Source organism: Loxodonta africana, chromosome 8 (assembly GCF_030014295.1).
Source record: "Loxodonta africana isolate mLoxAfr1 chromosome 8, mLoxAfr1.hap2, whole genome shotgun sequence".
Classification (NCBI taxonomy): Eukaryota; Metazoa; Chordata; class Mammalia; order Proboscidea; family Elephantidae; genus Loxodonta; species Loxodonta africana.
Genome location: NC_087349.1, coordinates 47,578,836 through 47,596,254, shown reverse-complemented (window position 1 = coordinate 47,596,254; position 17,419 = coordinate 47,578,836). Strand labels below are relative to the sequence as shown.

The 17,419-nt window shown below is 39.6% G+C and overlaps 1 protein-coding gene across 2 annotated transcripts in view; it reads left to right on the top strand.

Moving 5' to 3' along the window:
* Positions 1 to 17,419, top strand: part of MAGI2 (membrane associated guanylate kinase, WW and PDZ domain containing 2) — a 1,483,873-nt gene that overhangs the window by 1,319,754 nt on the left and 146,700 nt on the right. For both annotated transcript variants that reach the window (XM_064289914.1, XM_003407180.4), the window contains one exon: positions 11,335 to 11,527. In XM_064289914.1, coding sequence (XP_064145984.1) covers positions 11,335 to 11,527 — 193 coding nt within the window. The remainder of the gene's footprint in view (positions 1 to 11,334; positions 11,528 to 17,419) is intronic.

The window sequence follows — 17,419 nt, the reverse complement described above, 5'->3', positions numbered from 1 at the left end:
CCACAGTTCCCAAAACTCCCTTAGGTCTGTTATTCATTTAGGTTACTACCTTTGAAACTGTCATCCCAGAGGGCTGGATAGAAAATTGGAAAGATGAGTATTTTGCACAAAAGAAACCTTCAACTAGAGTCAGATTATGGTGTTTATCAGCCCCAAGCACTGAAAATAATTCAGTTATCTTCTCTCATATGTAAATAAAAATAAAAGGTTAAACTTTTAAATATACACATAAGTGAAAGCAGCAAAGTTCTGATTCTTCCTGTGATGCTTACTTCAATATAATCTTTGAAATGTGATATTCTTACTTTGCTGGACCCCTAGGTTTATGCTTTATTTGCTTTGGAGGTAAACCAGCACCACACTCAGTAAATGTTAAAGAGACCTTATCTTTACTCCCGTAAAGTAGAAGGGGTTGCATGACTGAGTCACTGGGAGGCCATACTCTTGGCTGGCTCAGGAAGGGAGAGGTCTTGCTGGACTTTGCATGCAATAGAATTTATACCAAAAGGGAATGTATATTATACAAAATGAAGCTCAAGTGTGTGAATACAGCCCTGATTACCACCCAACCTCCACACAGCTTTTTGCCTGTTTTTTATGCAGGTTACCAGGTCCCCAACCCTTCTAAATATAGCTTTGAATTTCTGAGTCCTTTCTCCCTTCTAGTAGGCAGGCATCAAGTATTTATGATAAATCTCCTTAGAATACATGGACTGCTGGTTATCCTTATTGTGTTTATTTAGATTTACTCTGGCTTATTCCTTCATTTGAATGGTTTAAGACTCATTCATGCTTCAAGTTACAATTTTGACATTTAAGCCATAAAAAGGAAACCTAAACCTCCCTGAAAAAAGCAAAGCAGGAAAACGAGTCTTGAAGAACAGAATATCACACCTCAGAAAGACCATATAGTGAAGAATGAGTCTACAATAAAGATCTCCCATAAAACTTTCCTTCCTGCATTTCTACACTTCAAGTCCAGAGATAATACACAAGGAAAATATGCTAGCCTCATTTAATTGCTGACGTCCTACAAAGGGAGAGGCATGTAAGGTGACTTGGTCTCTAACCACAGGAGGTCTTACAAGTTACATCAAACAAGTTTCTGCATCCATATATACGGAATGGTATTGACATCTCAGGGTGCACATTAAACACGACAGTACGACTTTCGGTCGGCAAATAATGTTCAGCTCAAATGAAATTTATGAGAATACTCCCTAACTCATCCTATGAAGCAAATAAAACCCTGATACTGACACCAGATGAAGACCCCACAAGAAAAGAAAACTACAGGCCGGTGTCTCTTATAGATGCAACAATCTTCAACAAAACACTAGTGAACAAAATGCAACAGAATATTAAAAAGAGTCACACACCATGACCAAGTGGGATTTATTCCAAGAATACAGGGATGGTTCAGCATTAGAAAATCAGTCAACGTAACATACCACATCAATAGAACAAAGGAAAAGAACCACATGATCATCTCTATAGATGCAGAAAAAGCATTTGATAAAATCCAACACCCTTTCTTGATGAAAACCCTAAAGAAGATTGGAATAGAAGGGAAATGCCTCAATATGATTTAGGGCATATATGAAAAGCCAATAGCCAACATTACACTTAATGAAGAAAGACTGAGAGCTTTTCCCTTGGAATTGCGAACAAGATAAGGAGGCCTGCTCTTACCACTTCTATTCAATATTGTATAAGAAGTCCTAGCCAGAGCAAAAAGACCATAAAAAGTGTCCAGATTAGAAAAGAAGAAGTAAAATTAGCTCTATTCACGGATGATATGTTCCTATATATAGTAAATCCCAAAGAGTACACAAGAAAACTTCTAGAGCTAATAGAGGAATTTAGTAAAGTTGCAGGGTACAAGGCCAACAAATGAAAATCAGTTGGGTTTCTATACATCAGAAATGAGAAATCTAAAAGGAAAATTAGGGAAATGATTCTGTTTATAATAACATTGAAGAGGATAAAATACCCAGGAATAAATCTAGCCAGGGATATGAAGAACTTATGCAATGAAAACTATAAAACACTGCTGAAACAGTGAAGAAGTAAATAAATAGAAAGATATTCCAAGTTCATGGCTTGGAAGACTTAATATTGTTAATATGTCAATACTACCTGAAGTGATCTAGAGTCAATACAATTCCAATCAAAATTCCAACAGCCTTCTTTACAGAAATGGAAAAAACAATTCTCAACTTCATATGGAATGGCAGGAGGCCTCAAATAGCTAAAGCAATGTTGAAAGAGAAAAATAAAGTAGGAGGACTCACACTTCCTGATTTTAAAACATACTATACAGGTACAGTAATCAAAACAGCCTGGTACTGATATAAAAATAGACACATAGATCAATGGAAAAGAATTGGGAGTCCAGAAATAAACCCACACACCTATGGTCAACTGATTTTTGGCAAGGGTGCTAAATCCATTCGATGGGGAAAATTTTTTCAATAAATAGTGTTGAGAAAACTGGATTTCCACAAGCAGAAAAATGAAACAGGATCCATGCCTCACACCATACACAAAAACAAATTCAAAATGGATCAAGGACCTAAATGTGCAACCTAAAACCGTAAAATTGTTAGCTGAAAAGCAGTCAGGCCTAGCTGTCAGGTCTAGCTTTTAACAATGGATTATGTAATATAATAACAAAAATACAAACAACAAAATACAAAATAAATAAATGAGACCTCATAAAAATGAAAAATTTTGTTGATCAACAGACTTTACCAAAAAAGCGAAAAGAAACCATATATTCAACAAGAATCTAATTATCTATCTATAAAACTTTGACAACTTAACAAGAAAAAAAACACAATCATAAAATGGGCAAAGGACTTGAATATAGACATTTCACCAAAGAGGACATTCAGATAGCCACCAAACACAGGAAAAGATGCTCACCATCACTAGCCATCAGAGAGATGCAAATCAAAACCACAATGAGACACCATTTCATTCTCACTAGGGTGGCTAAGATAAAAAAAAAGAAAAGAAAATAACAAATGTTGGTGAGGATGTGGAGATATTGGAACCCATACCCATTGCTGGTGGGAATGCAAAATGGTACAGCCATTGTGAAACACAGTGTGGCAGTTCCTGAAAAAACTAAAAATAGAACTACCATATGACCCAGCAATTCCATTCCTAGCTATATACCCAAAAGACTTGAAAGCAGGGACTCAAACAGAGACTTGTACACCAGTGTTCATTGCAGCAGTATTTACAATAGCCAAAAGGTGGAAACAACCTACATGTCTATTGACAGACGAATGCATAAACAAAATGCGGTACATACATTCAATGGAATACTACTCAGCCAGTAGGAGAAATAAAGTCTTGATATATAATACAATATGGATAGAGCTGGAAGACGTTATGCTGAGTGAAATAAGTTAATCACAAAAGGACAAATATTGTACGACCTCACCTAAATACAAAGGCAAGAAAAGGCAAAAGGATAGAAAACAAAGTTTACAATGTTTACCGGGGTAGAAGGGAGGGGAAGAATAGGGTTGACGGTAATGGAAATATTGCATTAAGGGGAGGGTTGTACAGCCAATTATTGTAATTGCTGTCAATAAGTTGTACAACTGTAAAAAGTTGAATTGGCAAAAGTTGTATGACAGATATATTTACAAAAAAAAAAAAAGAGTAGCTGCCGAGGCTGCTTATGTACAACTGAAACCTCATGGGATTGGGTTTCTTGGTTTGGAAGTTTAGGGTCATGGTTACATGGGACATCCCATTAATTGGCCTAATAACATGTTTAGTGCTTCTGTCCTAACTCCTAGTTTGTTGTGTAGTGCCTGGAGTCTTCAAAGCTTACCATCCAAGGCACAACAATTGGTCTCTATTCCCCTGAAGTAACAGAGGAAGAACGACAGAAATAGAATAGGGATATGGAATGTGTGGCTAAATGCCTCCATGAACAGCTGCCTCCTTTGCCATGAGACCAGAAGAACTGGGTGATGCCTGGCTACCATTACTGAACATTTTGATCAAAGATTCTACAGCAGAATCCTGATCAAAAGGGGGAAAATACAGAACAGGATTTCAAATTCTCATGGACTCCATACTTCCTGGAGACATGAAGGTTGGATGAACCCTGAAACTATGGCCCTGCGAAATCTTTAAACATTAAACCAAAAATATCCCCTGAAGTCTTCTTAAAAACAAAACAGTAGTTTAGCTTAACTAGTAAAAAATGTCTGCCTTGAGTATTATGCTCTTTAAAGAACTACATATATGGGATGAAAGTGAAAACAGCAACTTGAAAGATTAGATAGGGACCTTAGGAGGCAGTGAATTTATGTTAATGAGGGAGGAACAACTCAGAAAACGAGGATGATAATGGTTGCACAACACAAAGAATATAATCAGTGTCAATAAAAGGTACATGTAAAAATTGTTGGTGTATGTTTTGCTGTGTATATTCTTAACAACAACAATAAAATAAATTTAAAAAAACAAAGCATGTGGGCATGTTTTCTGCAAGAGGAAATACTTTTCACAGTTAAATAACAATAGAAATAGAAAGAAATGAAAAACTGTCAGGATGAAACAAAACTGGGGTTTTCAGCTGTTAGCTGAAAAGAAATGGGAAGGCATCAAGATGGAAAGATTTGGAAAACACGGCAGTGGAGAAAGGCCTGCCTGTAGAAATCTATTCAAAGAAAAGAAGAGAGAATGATAGATATACTTCTTGGCACAGGAGTCTAGTGAAAAGTTGTGGAGGAGTTTCAGGAGCAAAGAGCCTAAAATCTGCTTGCCACATTGTGAAGTTGTCCCAGGCTATAGTTATTGCAGCACAGATCTACTAAGGTTGGACTAACATTAGGTAGTGCAGAAAGTACTAAAGGAATTAAAAGACCCAGAAAGGTAGTTTTCCTTTTGTTTTTTTAATGTGTCTATGTTTATTTTTTTATTATTATTTTTGTTTGTTGGTGTTAGAGTTTTCCCCTGATTTAGTAGGATATCAACCATCTGAATGTGAATTGCTGTTATTTCATGTCAAATTGTGTTTGTTCCTTTGCCCCATAGCCTATGAGATGAAGAGGAGTTGTGTAATTGTTCAGCTTCATTTTGTTTTTAGAAAGGGAAATTGGAAAGATAAGGAAAATGGGTCAGTTGTTCATAGAGAGATAGTCTTTCTTGATGTGTTTTGCCACAAAGCTCTCCCTTCAGGTTAAAAGCAATGGCAATAGGGTAAAGAGCTCCTCCAAGCACGCTGAGAAAACAAGAGTGAGACTGGGGGGTCAGCTGAGGCTGAAGAGCCCACTGAGGCCAGAGGGAGGTGATGAGTGGGGTGAAACTAGTGCTGGCTGAGAAGGCTCACTGGCCAGTGTGGCCAGGGAGTCAGCAAGAGCACAAGGAAAATGTGGCCGGATGCATCCTGGAACAAGGGCCATTACAGAGGGAAGGGAGGATCTGTCATTAGACCTGGACGGTGATCAGTGAGACCAGTCAGGGAGCCATGCTATGCACTCAGGGGAGTCCCTCAGCAGACATGGAACATGACTCAAAGTGGGATCTACAGACCAGTATGAAACATCTCCTGTTGTTGTTGTTAGGTGCTGTCAAGTTGATTCTGACTAATAGCAACCCTGTGTCCAACAGAAGGAAACCGTGCCCTGTCCTGCACCATCCTCACAATCCTTGGCTATGTTTTGAGCCCATTGTTGCAGCCAGTGTCAATCCATCTCGTTGAGGGTTTTCCTCTTTTTCACTGACCTTCTACTTTACCAAGCATGATGTCCTTCTTCAGGGGCTGATCCCTCCTGATAACATGTTCAAAGTACGTAAAACGAAGCCTCGCCATCTGTTACGGATTGAATTATGTCCCCCCAAAATATCTGTCAACTTGGCTAGGCCACGATTCCCAGTGTTGTGTGAGTGTTCATCATTTTTGTCATCTGATGTGATTTTCCTATGTGTTGTAAATCCTAATTCTATGATGTTAATGAGGTGGGATTAGCAGCAGTTATGTTAATAAGGCAAGACTATCTGCAAGATTAGGTTGTGTCTTAAATCAATCTCTTTTGAGATAAAAAAAGAGAAGTGAGCAGAGAGACATGGGGACCTTATACCACCAAGAAAGCAACTCCAGGAGCAGAGTTGCATACTTTGAACCTGTGGTTCCTGCCCTGAGAAACTCCTTTACCAGAGGAAAACTAATGACAAGGACCTTCCTCCAGAGCCAATAGAGAGAGAAAGGCTTCCCCTGGAGTTGACGCCCTGAATTTGGACTTCTAGCCTACTAGACTGTGAGAGAATAAATTTCCTTAAAACCATCTACTTATGGTATTTCTGTTATAGCAGCACTAGATAACCAAGACACCATCTGTGATGGTTAAGGTTGTGTGTCAACTTGACTGGGCCATGATTCTCAGTGCTTTGGCAGTTGTATGATGTTGTGATCACCCCCATGATGGAATCTGTTGTGAGTACTCAATCAGTTGAAAAGGAGTTTCCTTGGGCCTGTGACTTGCACTGAATATAAGTGGACATTCTGGCAAGGTTCATGCACTGGATCCTGCAGCTGCCTCCTGTTCATCTGACCTCTGGTTCTTGGGATTTGAGCTAGCAGTTTCTCAGTCTGTGAGCAAAAGCCCTGCTCTCTGACCTGCTGATCTTGGGTTCATCAGCCCCTGTGGCCACATGAATCAGAAGAAACCTCTATCCAGACCCACGGACTTGGAACATTCCAGCCTCTACAACCACATGAGCCATTTCCTTGATATAAATCTCTCTATATACATATTTATATGCTTTACTGATTTTGCTTCTCTAGAGAACCCAGCCTAAGACATCATCCTTGCTTCTAAGGAGCACTCTGGCTGTACTTCTTCCAAGACGGATTTATTATTCATTCTTCTGGCACTCCATGTTATATTCAATATTCTTTGCCTACACTGTAATTCAAAGGCATCAATTCTTCAGTCTTCCTTGTTCATTGTCCAGCTTTCACAAGCATATGAGTTGATTGAGAATACCATGGCTTGGGTCAGACACACCTTAGTCCTCAAAGTGACATCTTTGCTTTTAACACTTTAAAAAGTTCTTTGGCAGGAGATGTGCCCAACAGAACATGTCATTTGATTTCTTGACTGCTGCTTTTTTTTTGCTTCCATGGGTGTTGACTGTGGATCCAAGTAAAATGAAATCCTTGACAACTTCAATATTTTCTCCATTTATCATGATGTTGCTTACTGGTCCAGTTGTGAGGATTTTGTCTTATATTGAGTTATAATCCATACTGAAGGCTGTGGTCTTTGATCTTCATCAGTAAGTGCTTCCAGTCTTCATTTTCAACAAGCAAGGCTGTGTCATCTGCATATCATGGGTTGTAATATCTCCTATGAGCTTGTTAAAATTCAGAATCTCAGGGTTCATCCAGACCTACCCAATCAGACTCTGGGGGTGAGTCCAAACCCTGTGCTTTAACAATTTCTCCAGGTGATTCTTAACACACCCTAAAGTTTGAGGACTACTGACTTAGAGGATCAGAAGTTATGAGGCATGTTCTGGAGAGCCTAGGTGAACATGAGAATGTGCAGCTCAGAAGGCCAATATGAGGTACTTACCATGTAAGGAGGAAGCAAGGATTATTCAATCCCTGCAGTTAGAGCAGCAAAGGGGGAAATAAACTAGTGGGATGTGCCAAGTGTACAATGCATACTCCAGGGGGAAAAAAAGCTGGGTTTTTCCTGAATAGAGAGACACAGAGCTAGTGCTGTATCAGCAGTGTGATATAATGCATGGAGGTGCAAAATGAAGAGATAGCCAAGGGTTAATGAGCAGCCATGGCAGCAGGAGAGTAAGAAGCAGTGACAGTGCAGTGGTCAGCTCCTCTCCAGTAAGTGCAACAGTCCTTGATGGATGGAGCATATAGAACATAGTACACCTAACCAAAAGGCCAGTGGTTCAAGCTTCTCCGAGGGAGAAAGATGTGACAGTCTGCTTCCATAAAGAGTTACAGCCTTGGAAAGCATATGAGCAGTCCTACTCTGTCCTACAGAGTCACCATGAACTGGAATCGACTCCACAGCAGTGGTAGTGGACCAGCATCTCTAATGCCTACCCCACTGCATGATGTGCAGCTCAATTAAAGTTTGCTTAATAGCTGTATCAACCTTTTTTAGAAACAAGGCAGAGGATAGATTATATAATACAATTATCTAATAATACTTGTTGTTGGTGTCATCTTGTGTCATCAAGGTGATTCTGACTCATGACAACCCCATGTGTTATAGAGTAGAACTGCTCCATAGGGTTTTCTTGGCTGTAATCTTTACTGAAGCAGATCACCAGGCCATTTCTTCTGCAGTGTCACCGGGTAGATTCAAACCATCAACCTTTTGATTACCAGCTGAGTACAAACCATTTGTACCACCCAGGGACTTAACAATATATGCATCATATAATAATTGCATAATAATGTATAATAGAATAGATTATATTGAAATGTCAACTAAATATGCTGCTTGTTTATAAATACATATATAAGATTTGACAGAAAGAACTAAAATTTTATATACTTATTTCTAAATGAACAAAGAACTTCCACCTTTCCTCATACGTTACCTTCTCAATGGAAACCCTGGTGGCATAGTGATTAAGTGCTACGGCTGCTAACCAAAGGTTTGGCAGTTCGAATCCACCAGGCACTCCTTGGAAACTCTATGGGGCAGCTCTCCTCTGTCCTATAGGGTCGCTATGAGTCGGAATCGACTCGACAGCATTGGGTTTGGTTTTTTGGTTTTACCTTCTCGATGAGGCTTAGTCGAACCAACTCACACCACCACATCCTCTGCCCCGTGACTGACACCCACCACCCCACCTTGCTCTTATTTTTCCCATAGTATATGCCTTCCAACACTATATATTTACACATCTATTACATTTATTATTGTCTGACCACTGCAATGGAAGCTCTGTTAGAGTAGGGATTTTTGTCTATTGCTGCTCACTTATAGATTCCTAGAACCTGGAAGAGTCTCTTGGGCTCAACGAATATTTGTTGAGTAAATGTATTCAGAAGGAGCATAGCTCTTATCACAGCAATAGTACAGAAAAGCAGATGTTTTACTGTGCTTTTCCTTTTAATGAATAATATTAAACTCCTCACACAGAAGATAACTTGAGAGTACCTGTATATCTTTGCTGTTTTCCATAGTAAGGGAAAGACAGGGATTTTCCAATGTGCAGTTTCATTTTTACTATTTTGTGCAGAGCCCAGTTGCAGCAGTGGCTCTCTCATTTGTACCCGTTATTTTATGGTTTACTTTCATCTGTTAGAATCAGAACTATACATTGTAGTTGATAATTAACCAGTCAAGAAGTTCACAAGCTATTTTTGTTCTCTATAACTAGCTATAAATTCTCCCTCTAAATATAGGAAATCAAAAGGGTGAAGCATTTGGTTTGGGCTAACCAAACTAAATGCAACTTTTCATGGGGCAGTGGAGAAACATAAACATTCATTTTAACTGGCTCTTGCACAAAGCACTTGTCAAATCTTTGAAGAGCTCCATAGTGAGTTGAGCCTTTTGAAGAAAAGACTGGAACATCTTTAGAAAGAAATTCATAAGTTCAGATCTGCATGACAATAAGGAAAATTGGAGAGTGTCAGATGTGTTCTCAACAGTGGACCACGGCAAATAGGGGCAGTGGGATTGCAGGGAAAGAACCATGCCATGCAGCCAACGTAAGACAGTGGATTTGAGGTGTTTCCTAAGATAGCAATAGTAAATCATTTATCAGAGCACAATTATTCAACGTGGAAGCAAACCAGTTCCCCACCCCATTCCACCTCCCAGCAACAGGGGGGAAGCAGCTGTAATGTAGGGAATTTTCATTCTTATGAATAAAGGCAGCTGTGAAGTGGTCCAAATGGTCTAAGACTGTGAAGTCCTCAAGAAAAAACAGAACTCGTCCGACTCTTATTTTGCATATACCTGAGAAGTTCTGGGAATTGGGACCTGAGCAGTGTGGCCAAGTATGCAGGAAGCATTCTGCAACCAAGCCTGAAGACATGCAAGCTAGTAGGTCTTGATGGAGCTAATCTGCAAATTAACAGGAATCCACAGATCTGGAATTTGAAAGAAATTATTGTACCTGAAAGAATTCAGCCAATGGGCAAGGGATCATTTTGTGAAAATTTAAAATAAAATCTAAGCTATGGTTTCCATAATATTTTATCAGGCGAATGATAACCACTGCCCTCAGATGCTGTGTGCTTAAGCTACTTAGCGAAAGCAAGAGGGGACCTGTTGTCAATGAGTTGGAAAATTGTAGATTAAAGAACAAAGCTAAAATATTTAGTATTATTGTAGTCTATCCTTTGAGATAGAAATATACCTTGCTAATGGACAGTAAATTGAATGTTTTCACCTGGAAGTGGGAAGCCTCATGTTTTGTCTTTGATCACAGTCTGAGGTTCAGAGAATTATAACAATGCCTATATTTCCCAGATGTCGTACCTCTTCATTTCCTGGTATGATTAGTCATTGTAGCCACCTAAACAGCAGAGCATTTTAAGGGACAGGCGGAGCTGGGAAGTTCCTTTGCAGAAGACAGTGCTCTGAAGATATATTCAAAGGAATGGAGCAAAAATCTGGAGGTTTGACTGAGATTTTTTAAATAAGCCAACTATGAGTTTTGTTTTGTTTTCTTTGTTGTCTCCTTACCTCCAACCTTTCAAAGACTTTGAATCTTTATCTGCATTCAATAATAAGAGGCAGCTATTTTTTCCATGAATATTTGAGCACTTACTATATGCCATGAACAGAGTTAAATCCTTTACATGCTTTATTTCATATTTTCCAACAACTCTATGAAGTACGTCCTACTATTATGTCCCCACTCTGCAGGTGAAGAAAGTGAGGCTCAAGAAGCCTTGCCCAAAGCCACACACTTAAGAGGTGGAGCTGTCAGTCATTCGATTCCAAACTTGTTTCAATTCAGAGCCCACATGTGTCCAATTAGCATTAAATTATGTTTTGGGTTAGAATTTTCCTTGAAGGTGGTAACTTATGAGCCAGGAAGCAAGTGCCACCCAAACTTCATGGCAATCAGCATCAAATTCAAAACACTTATTTCTCTAGAAGGATTTTTGAGATTTGGAAGAGTTGGAAAGGTATCCAGTCTTATCTAACTTGTCATTTTTCATTTATCAAATACATGCTCCTTTTTGGGGCAATGAATAGCATGTGGGAATAAATCTCCCACCAAGTTATATATGGAGAAAAAAAGAGGTGGAAGAAAGCTTGAAATGTGGATGTTCATTCCTTCTCCCTGCTTCTCTAGATTTTGATTGGAGCCGTAATTGCCATGGGCTCTGCCGACAGAGATGGCCGCCTACACCCAGGCGATGAGCTCGTCTATGTCGATGGGATTCCTGTGGCTGGCAAGACCCACCGCTATGTCATCGACCTGATGCACCACGCAGCCCGGAACGGACAGGTCAACCTCACTGTGAGAAGAAAGGTGCTATGTGGAGGTATGTACCTGGAGCCAGCAGCAAGCCTTGGGGTTTAGGAGGTGAGATGCTTGGATGAGACTTAAGGACACTTGAAACAAAATTTAAAATCAATTGTTTATATTGCCAAATTAAAAAAAAAAAAAAAATCTAGACTTAAGGTGAGGCTATATTCAGAAAAAATTTAAAAAAAAAAAAAGAAGGAAAGGTCTATTGCAATAGGGAGAAGGCTCTAAAAATAAATCAGCAAGCATCTCAAGAGTCAGGCAAAAGGACAAGAGTAAATAGGCTAGGAGAAGAACAGGAGTGGAGAAGTGAGATGAGAGGGTGACATCATCAGACAGTATTCTCTGGGAGAGGCCCTGAAGGAAGGATGGTATGTTGGCTCAGGCTGAGGGTGGGTCAAAGTTCAGGGACTTAGGGGAAGGAGAGAAGTTTAAGCAAAACATGGCTAACAAACATTTTGTTTCTAATTGGTCAGCAGGGACAAGCGGTTCAGTTAATTATGAGGTAAAGAATGGGAATTTGGAGGGGCTGTGTCTAGCCTTGTTATAAACAAGGAGCATCTCAGAGTCATCTAAGTCATATGGGGAGCATGGTTATTTTCAGAAAGCCATTTTCAGAACACAATGGGTGAAAGAATTTCTTTAACCACTGCTGTTTTCCAGAATCACAAGGTTTAGGTAAAATTCAGCATTCTCAATACGAGGGAAAAAAGCAACCTAGCCATGTAAAATGTAACTGATTTTAAAAGTGAAGATTTTCACCTCACTAGTACAAAAACCCAAGCAGTGTGTGAGGTCTACATTTTAAAGTAGTCATTAAAAATTTCCAGCAAAGCCTGAGGCTAATTTCAGATATATATGCTCTTTGCTCTTTGATAACAACATTATAGTAGTGAGAAATATGTCTTTTGAAAATGTTTCTCACTGTGCTTATAAACCAAGAACCACAGCATTTTGAGACCTTAATAAGGCAACCAGGGTGGAAAATTAATTCTCATCACAGAGCCAGATAAAAGGTAACAATGATACTGGTACCCTGATATAGAAAAATACAGCTGTGTCTCACTCTGAGAAAACACAACTCACGTAACTCCAAATTTATGAAGCAGATAAATTAGAAATAATTATTCCCTTTGCGATCATTTTCTTTGCTTCATAAAAGAATCCACCAAAGACATACTTCTAAAAGTCAGCCCTTGTATTCATAATTCATTCATCCCTCTTCACCATCTCAAACCCCCCTCCAAAAAAAAAGATTTGTGTGTTTAAGGAATATGTGTGTTACAAACATCCCATTATTGTTTACGATCTGAGGATTCAATGATGTTGGAATTTCAGTCTTCAGAACTGTCCCTGCAAATTACAAAGAGCAGAAGGGCTAAGGATGGCCTGCTCTCTCCTTTTGTCCCAGAGTCCTGCTGCTCTCTCTGCTCAGCCCCTTGACACGCCTCATAAAGAATTATTAATGCTAGAACCAGAGACCTTAGCAACGTGAGCTCCCATGTGTTACAGATGAGGAAACCAAGGCCTGGAGATTCAGTAGCTTGCCCAAAACCAAAAAACCCAAACCCGTTGCCATCAAGTTGATTCTAACTCATAGCGACCCTATAAAACAGAGTAGAGCTGCCCCATGGAGTTTCCAAGGCTGTAATTCTTCATGGAAGCAGACTGCCACATCTTCCTCCATGGAATAGCTGGGCGGTTCAAACTGCCGACCTTTTAGTTAGCAGCCACGCGCCACCAGTAGTCCATAATAAATCAGTGGCATTGCAGACACAGGATCACCATCCCCCAGTCAGTAGTTATTTATGCTATTTTCAGGCCCCCTCCCCAATGTGAGTGGCCCAAAGAGTTTGCCCTTGGCTACTAACTGAAAGGTTGGCCATTTGAGTCCACGCAGCAGCACCATAGAAGAAAGGCCTGGTAATCGACTTCCCATAAGATTACAGCCATTGAAAACCCTATGGAGTGCAGTTCTTACCTTGAGTCAGAATCGGCTCAATGGCGATGGGTTCCGTTATTTTTTTTTTTTTCGGACCCCCTCTACCACCACCACCATCCCCAGGGGGGCGTTAGTCAACCTTTAGCAAATGTCATTCCCTGACGTAAGCAGTCCTCCACATGTGCTGTCACAACATTTGGATCAAAAAAAACCAAAAGAGGGTCACCGGCTCATTACTAGCTGTGAATGACCAGAGAAGATAAGGTCTATTGGTCAAACTAAAAAACCCTTTTCTTTTTCTCTAGAAGCTAGACTTTAAGAAGGGCAATCATTCAAAAGAGCAAGTCAGAAGACTCATCAGGCTTCACCAGTAGAGACTATATATCTTGTATAGTCTGGAGGTTTTGCTAAGAGGTGCCATTCATCTTCGGAAATTCATGGCATACCATCTGACCCAAAGAAGTAAAACACCTTGAATTATGCCTCAACCTTGGGCGAGATGCCAGGAGAAGACAGTGCTTGCTTGGTTGACATTTAACTGTCTCTCTCCTTGCAGAGTGATTTCTAATAAAAAGTTTGTTGTGCTATATGTTCTGTAACCCAAAGATAAATTAGAAAGGTGCCTGATTTACAAGGAAATATATTGCAAAGTGCAAAACCAATGCATCGACATAATTTCATGCTCCCCTTGCCACCAGCTGATTATTGCAAATTAAATTTTGTTCTAATCAGCCTAAGCTGTTACAGTCTATGCCCAATGCCACAAAAAAAAAAAAAAAAAAAATCCTTACAATTTGTGGAGCATGACTTCCGTGAAGATGCTCTTTGCTGCAGTTCTCACCAACTTAACTCAGTGAGGCTTTTGAGTGTGTTTCAAGTGCATTTCATTTTTGAAACTCTTCTGCTGCAGAGTGCTCAGTCACACCAAGAGAGTTTCCAAAGTTACTTCAGTCCACTCTTCCTTGAAAGATTCATCAGTACTGAAAATGATTAAGTTTAGCAAAGAATACTTTGATTTCAAATTAAATGCCAAAAACTCAAATGGAAAAAAATTTTTAAATGAGAAGACAAGCTTTCTTTGTCATTTCCCCTAGAGTGAGAAAGGACAGCTACAGATGGTTATTGCAGTGGAGATATCTTTTCAAGGATGTTGTTATCACTATTATCATTCTTTCCTAAGCAAAGGTGGAGTCCCTAGGTGGTACAAGTGGTTAACGTGCTCGGCTGCTAAGAGAAAGGTTGGTGGTTCAAGTACACCTAGAAGTGCCTCAGGAAAAAAACCTGGTGATCTACTTCTGAGAACTCAGCTATTGAAAGCCCTGTGGAGCACAGTTCTACTCTGACCACTTGGGGTCTCCGTGAGTCAGAATCAATTCCAGGGCAAGTGTTTGGTTAAGCAAAGACAGTGGGAGTTGGGAAGTGAGCACTCAGCATGCGAAGGGACAGAAGATCAGCAGGAAGAGGGGCAATGTTGCCACCTTCTTGCACCAAGGAGCTTGTACAAATGCCCTGCCCAACCTAAGAAGACAGAGGGTCCCAAAAAAAGCAGTCATTTAAAAGAGAAAGCCAGAAGAAATGTCAGCCCTCATCAGTAGAGACTGCTAGATATCTTGATGCTCAGATACTATATTTCTTGATATTTAAAAAAGAGTACGCCTATTATCAAAGATACAGATTATTTGCATTGGGCAAAAATTAACATAACAACATAAACTGCTCCAAATATAAAATATATATATACATATATATACACACACACACACTAAAGATAGAAACCACCATGTGTTAGTTTGTCATACTGTGGTAGCTTGCCTGTTGTTCTTGGAAGCTTTGCCACTGGTATTTCAAATACCAGCAGGATCGCCCATGGTGGACAGGTTTCAACAGAGCTTTCAGACTAAGACAGACTAGGAAGAAGGACCTGGCAGTCTACTTCTGAAAAAAATTGGCCAGTGAAAGCCCTATGAAAAGCAGAGGAACATTGTGTGATATAGTGCCGGAAAATGAGGCACTCGGGTTGGAAGGCACTCAAAATATGACTGAGGAAGAACTGCCACCTCAAGGCAGAGTCAACCTTAATGACATGGATGGAATAAAGCTTTTGGGATCTTCATTTTCTGATGTGGTACGACTCAAAATGAGAAGTAGCAGCTGCAAGCATTCGTTAATAATCAGAAAGCAGAATGTATGAAGTATGAGTTTAGGAAAATTAGAAGTCATCAAAAATGAAATGGAACACATAAACATCAATATCCTAGGCATTAGTGAGCTGAAATGGACTGTTATTGGCCACTGTGAATCAGACAATCATATGGTCTACTATGCAGGGAATGACAAATTGAAGAGAAATGGCATCATGTTCATCGTCAAAAAGAACAATTCAAGATCTGTCCTGAAGTACAATGCGTCAGTGATAGGATAATATCCATATACCTACAAGGAAGACCAATTAATATGAATATTATTCAAATTTATGCACCAGGCACTAAGGCGAAAGATGAAAAAATTGAAGATTTGTACCAACTTCTGCAGTCTGAAGTTGATCAAACATGCAGTCAAGATGCATTGACAATTACTGGCAATTGGAATATGAAAGTTGGAAACAAAGAAGAATTGGTAGCTGGAAAATGTGGCCTTGGTGATAGAAACAACTCAGGAGAGCGCATGATGGAATTTTACAAAACGACTTCTTCACTGCTTTTTTCAACAACAGAAATGGCGACTATACACATGGACCTCACCAGATGGAATACACAGGAATCAAATCAACTACATCTGTGGAAAGAGACAATGGAAAAGCTCAATATCAGTCAGAAAAAGGCCGGGGCTAACTTCGGAACAGACCGTCAATTGCTCATATGCAAATTCAAGTTGAAGTTGAAGAAAATTAGAACAAGTACACAAGAGCCAAAGTTATCCCACCTGAATTTAGAGACCATCTTAAAAATAGATTTGATGTTTTCAGCGCTGATGATTGAAGACCAGATGAATTGTAGAAGGACATCCTACATGAAGAAAGCAAGAGCTCATTAAAAAGGTAGGAAAAAAAGACCAAAAATTGATGTCAGAAGAGAATCTAAAAGTTGCTCTTGAACATAGAGTAGCTAAACCAAAAGGAAGAAATGATGCAGTAAAAGAGCTGAACTGAATATTTCAAAGGGTGGCTCAAGAGGACAAAGTAAGTATTATAATGACATGTGCAAAGACCTGGAGATAGAAAACAAAAAGGGAAGAACAAGCTCAGCATTTCTCAAGCTGAAGGAACTGAAGAAAAAATTCAAGCCTCAACTTGCAATATTGAAGGATTCTACCATGAAAATATTTTACGACACAGGAAACATCAAAAGATGATGGAAGGGATACACAGAGTCACTGTAGCAAAAAGAGTTGGTTAACATTCAACCATTTCAGGAGGTAGCATATGATCAGGAACCGACGGTACTAAAGACATTGCCAAAAACAAGGCTCCAGGAATTGACAGAATACCAACTGAGATGTTTCAACAAACGGATGCAGAGCTGGAAGCGCTCACTCATCTATGCCAAGAAATCTGAAAGACAGTTACCTGGCCAACCAACTGGAAAAGATCCATATTTGTACCCATCCCAAAGAAAGGTGATCTGACAGAATGCTGAAAGTATCAAGCAATATCATTATTATCACACACAAGTAAAATTCTCCTGAAGATCATTCAAAAGCAGTGTATGATCAGGGAACTGCCAGAAATTCAAGCCAGATTCAGAAGAGGGCATGGACCGAGGGATAACATTGCTATGTCAGATGGATCATGGTGACAGCAGAGAATAACAGAAAGATATTTACCTGTGTTTTATTGACTATGAAAAGGCATTTGTGTGGATCATAAGAAATTATGGATAACACTGTGAAGAATGGGAATTACGGAACACTTTAATTTACAGTGTTGTACTCATGAGGAACCTGTACTCAGACCAAGACACAGTCATT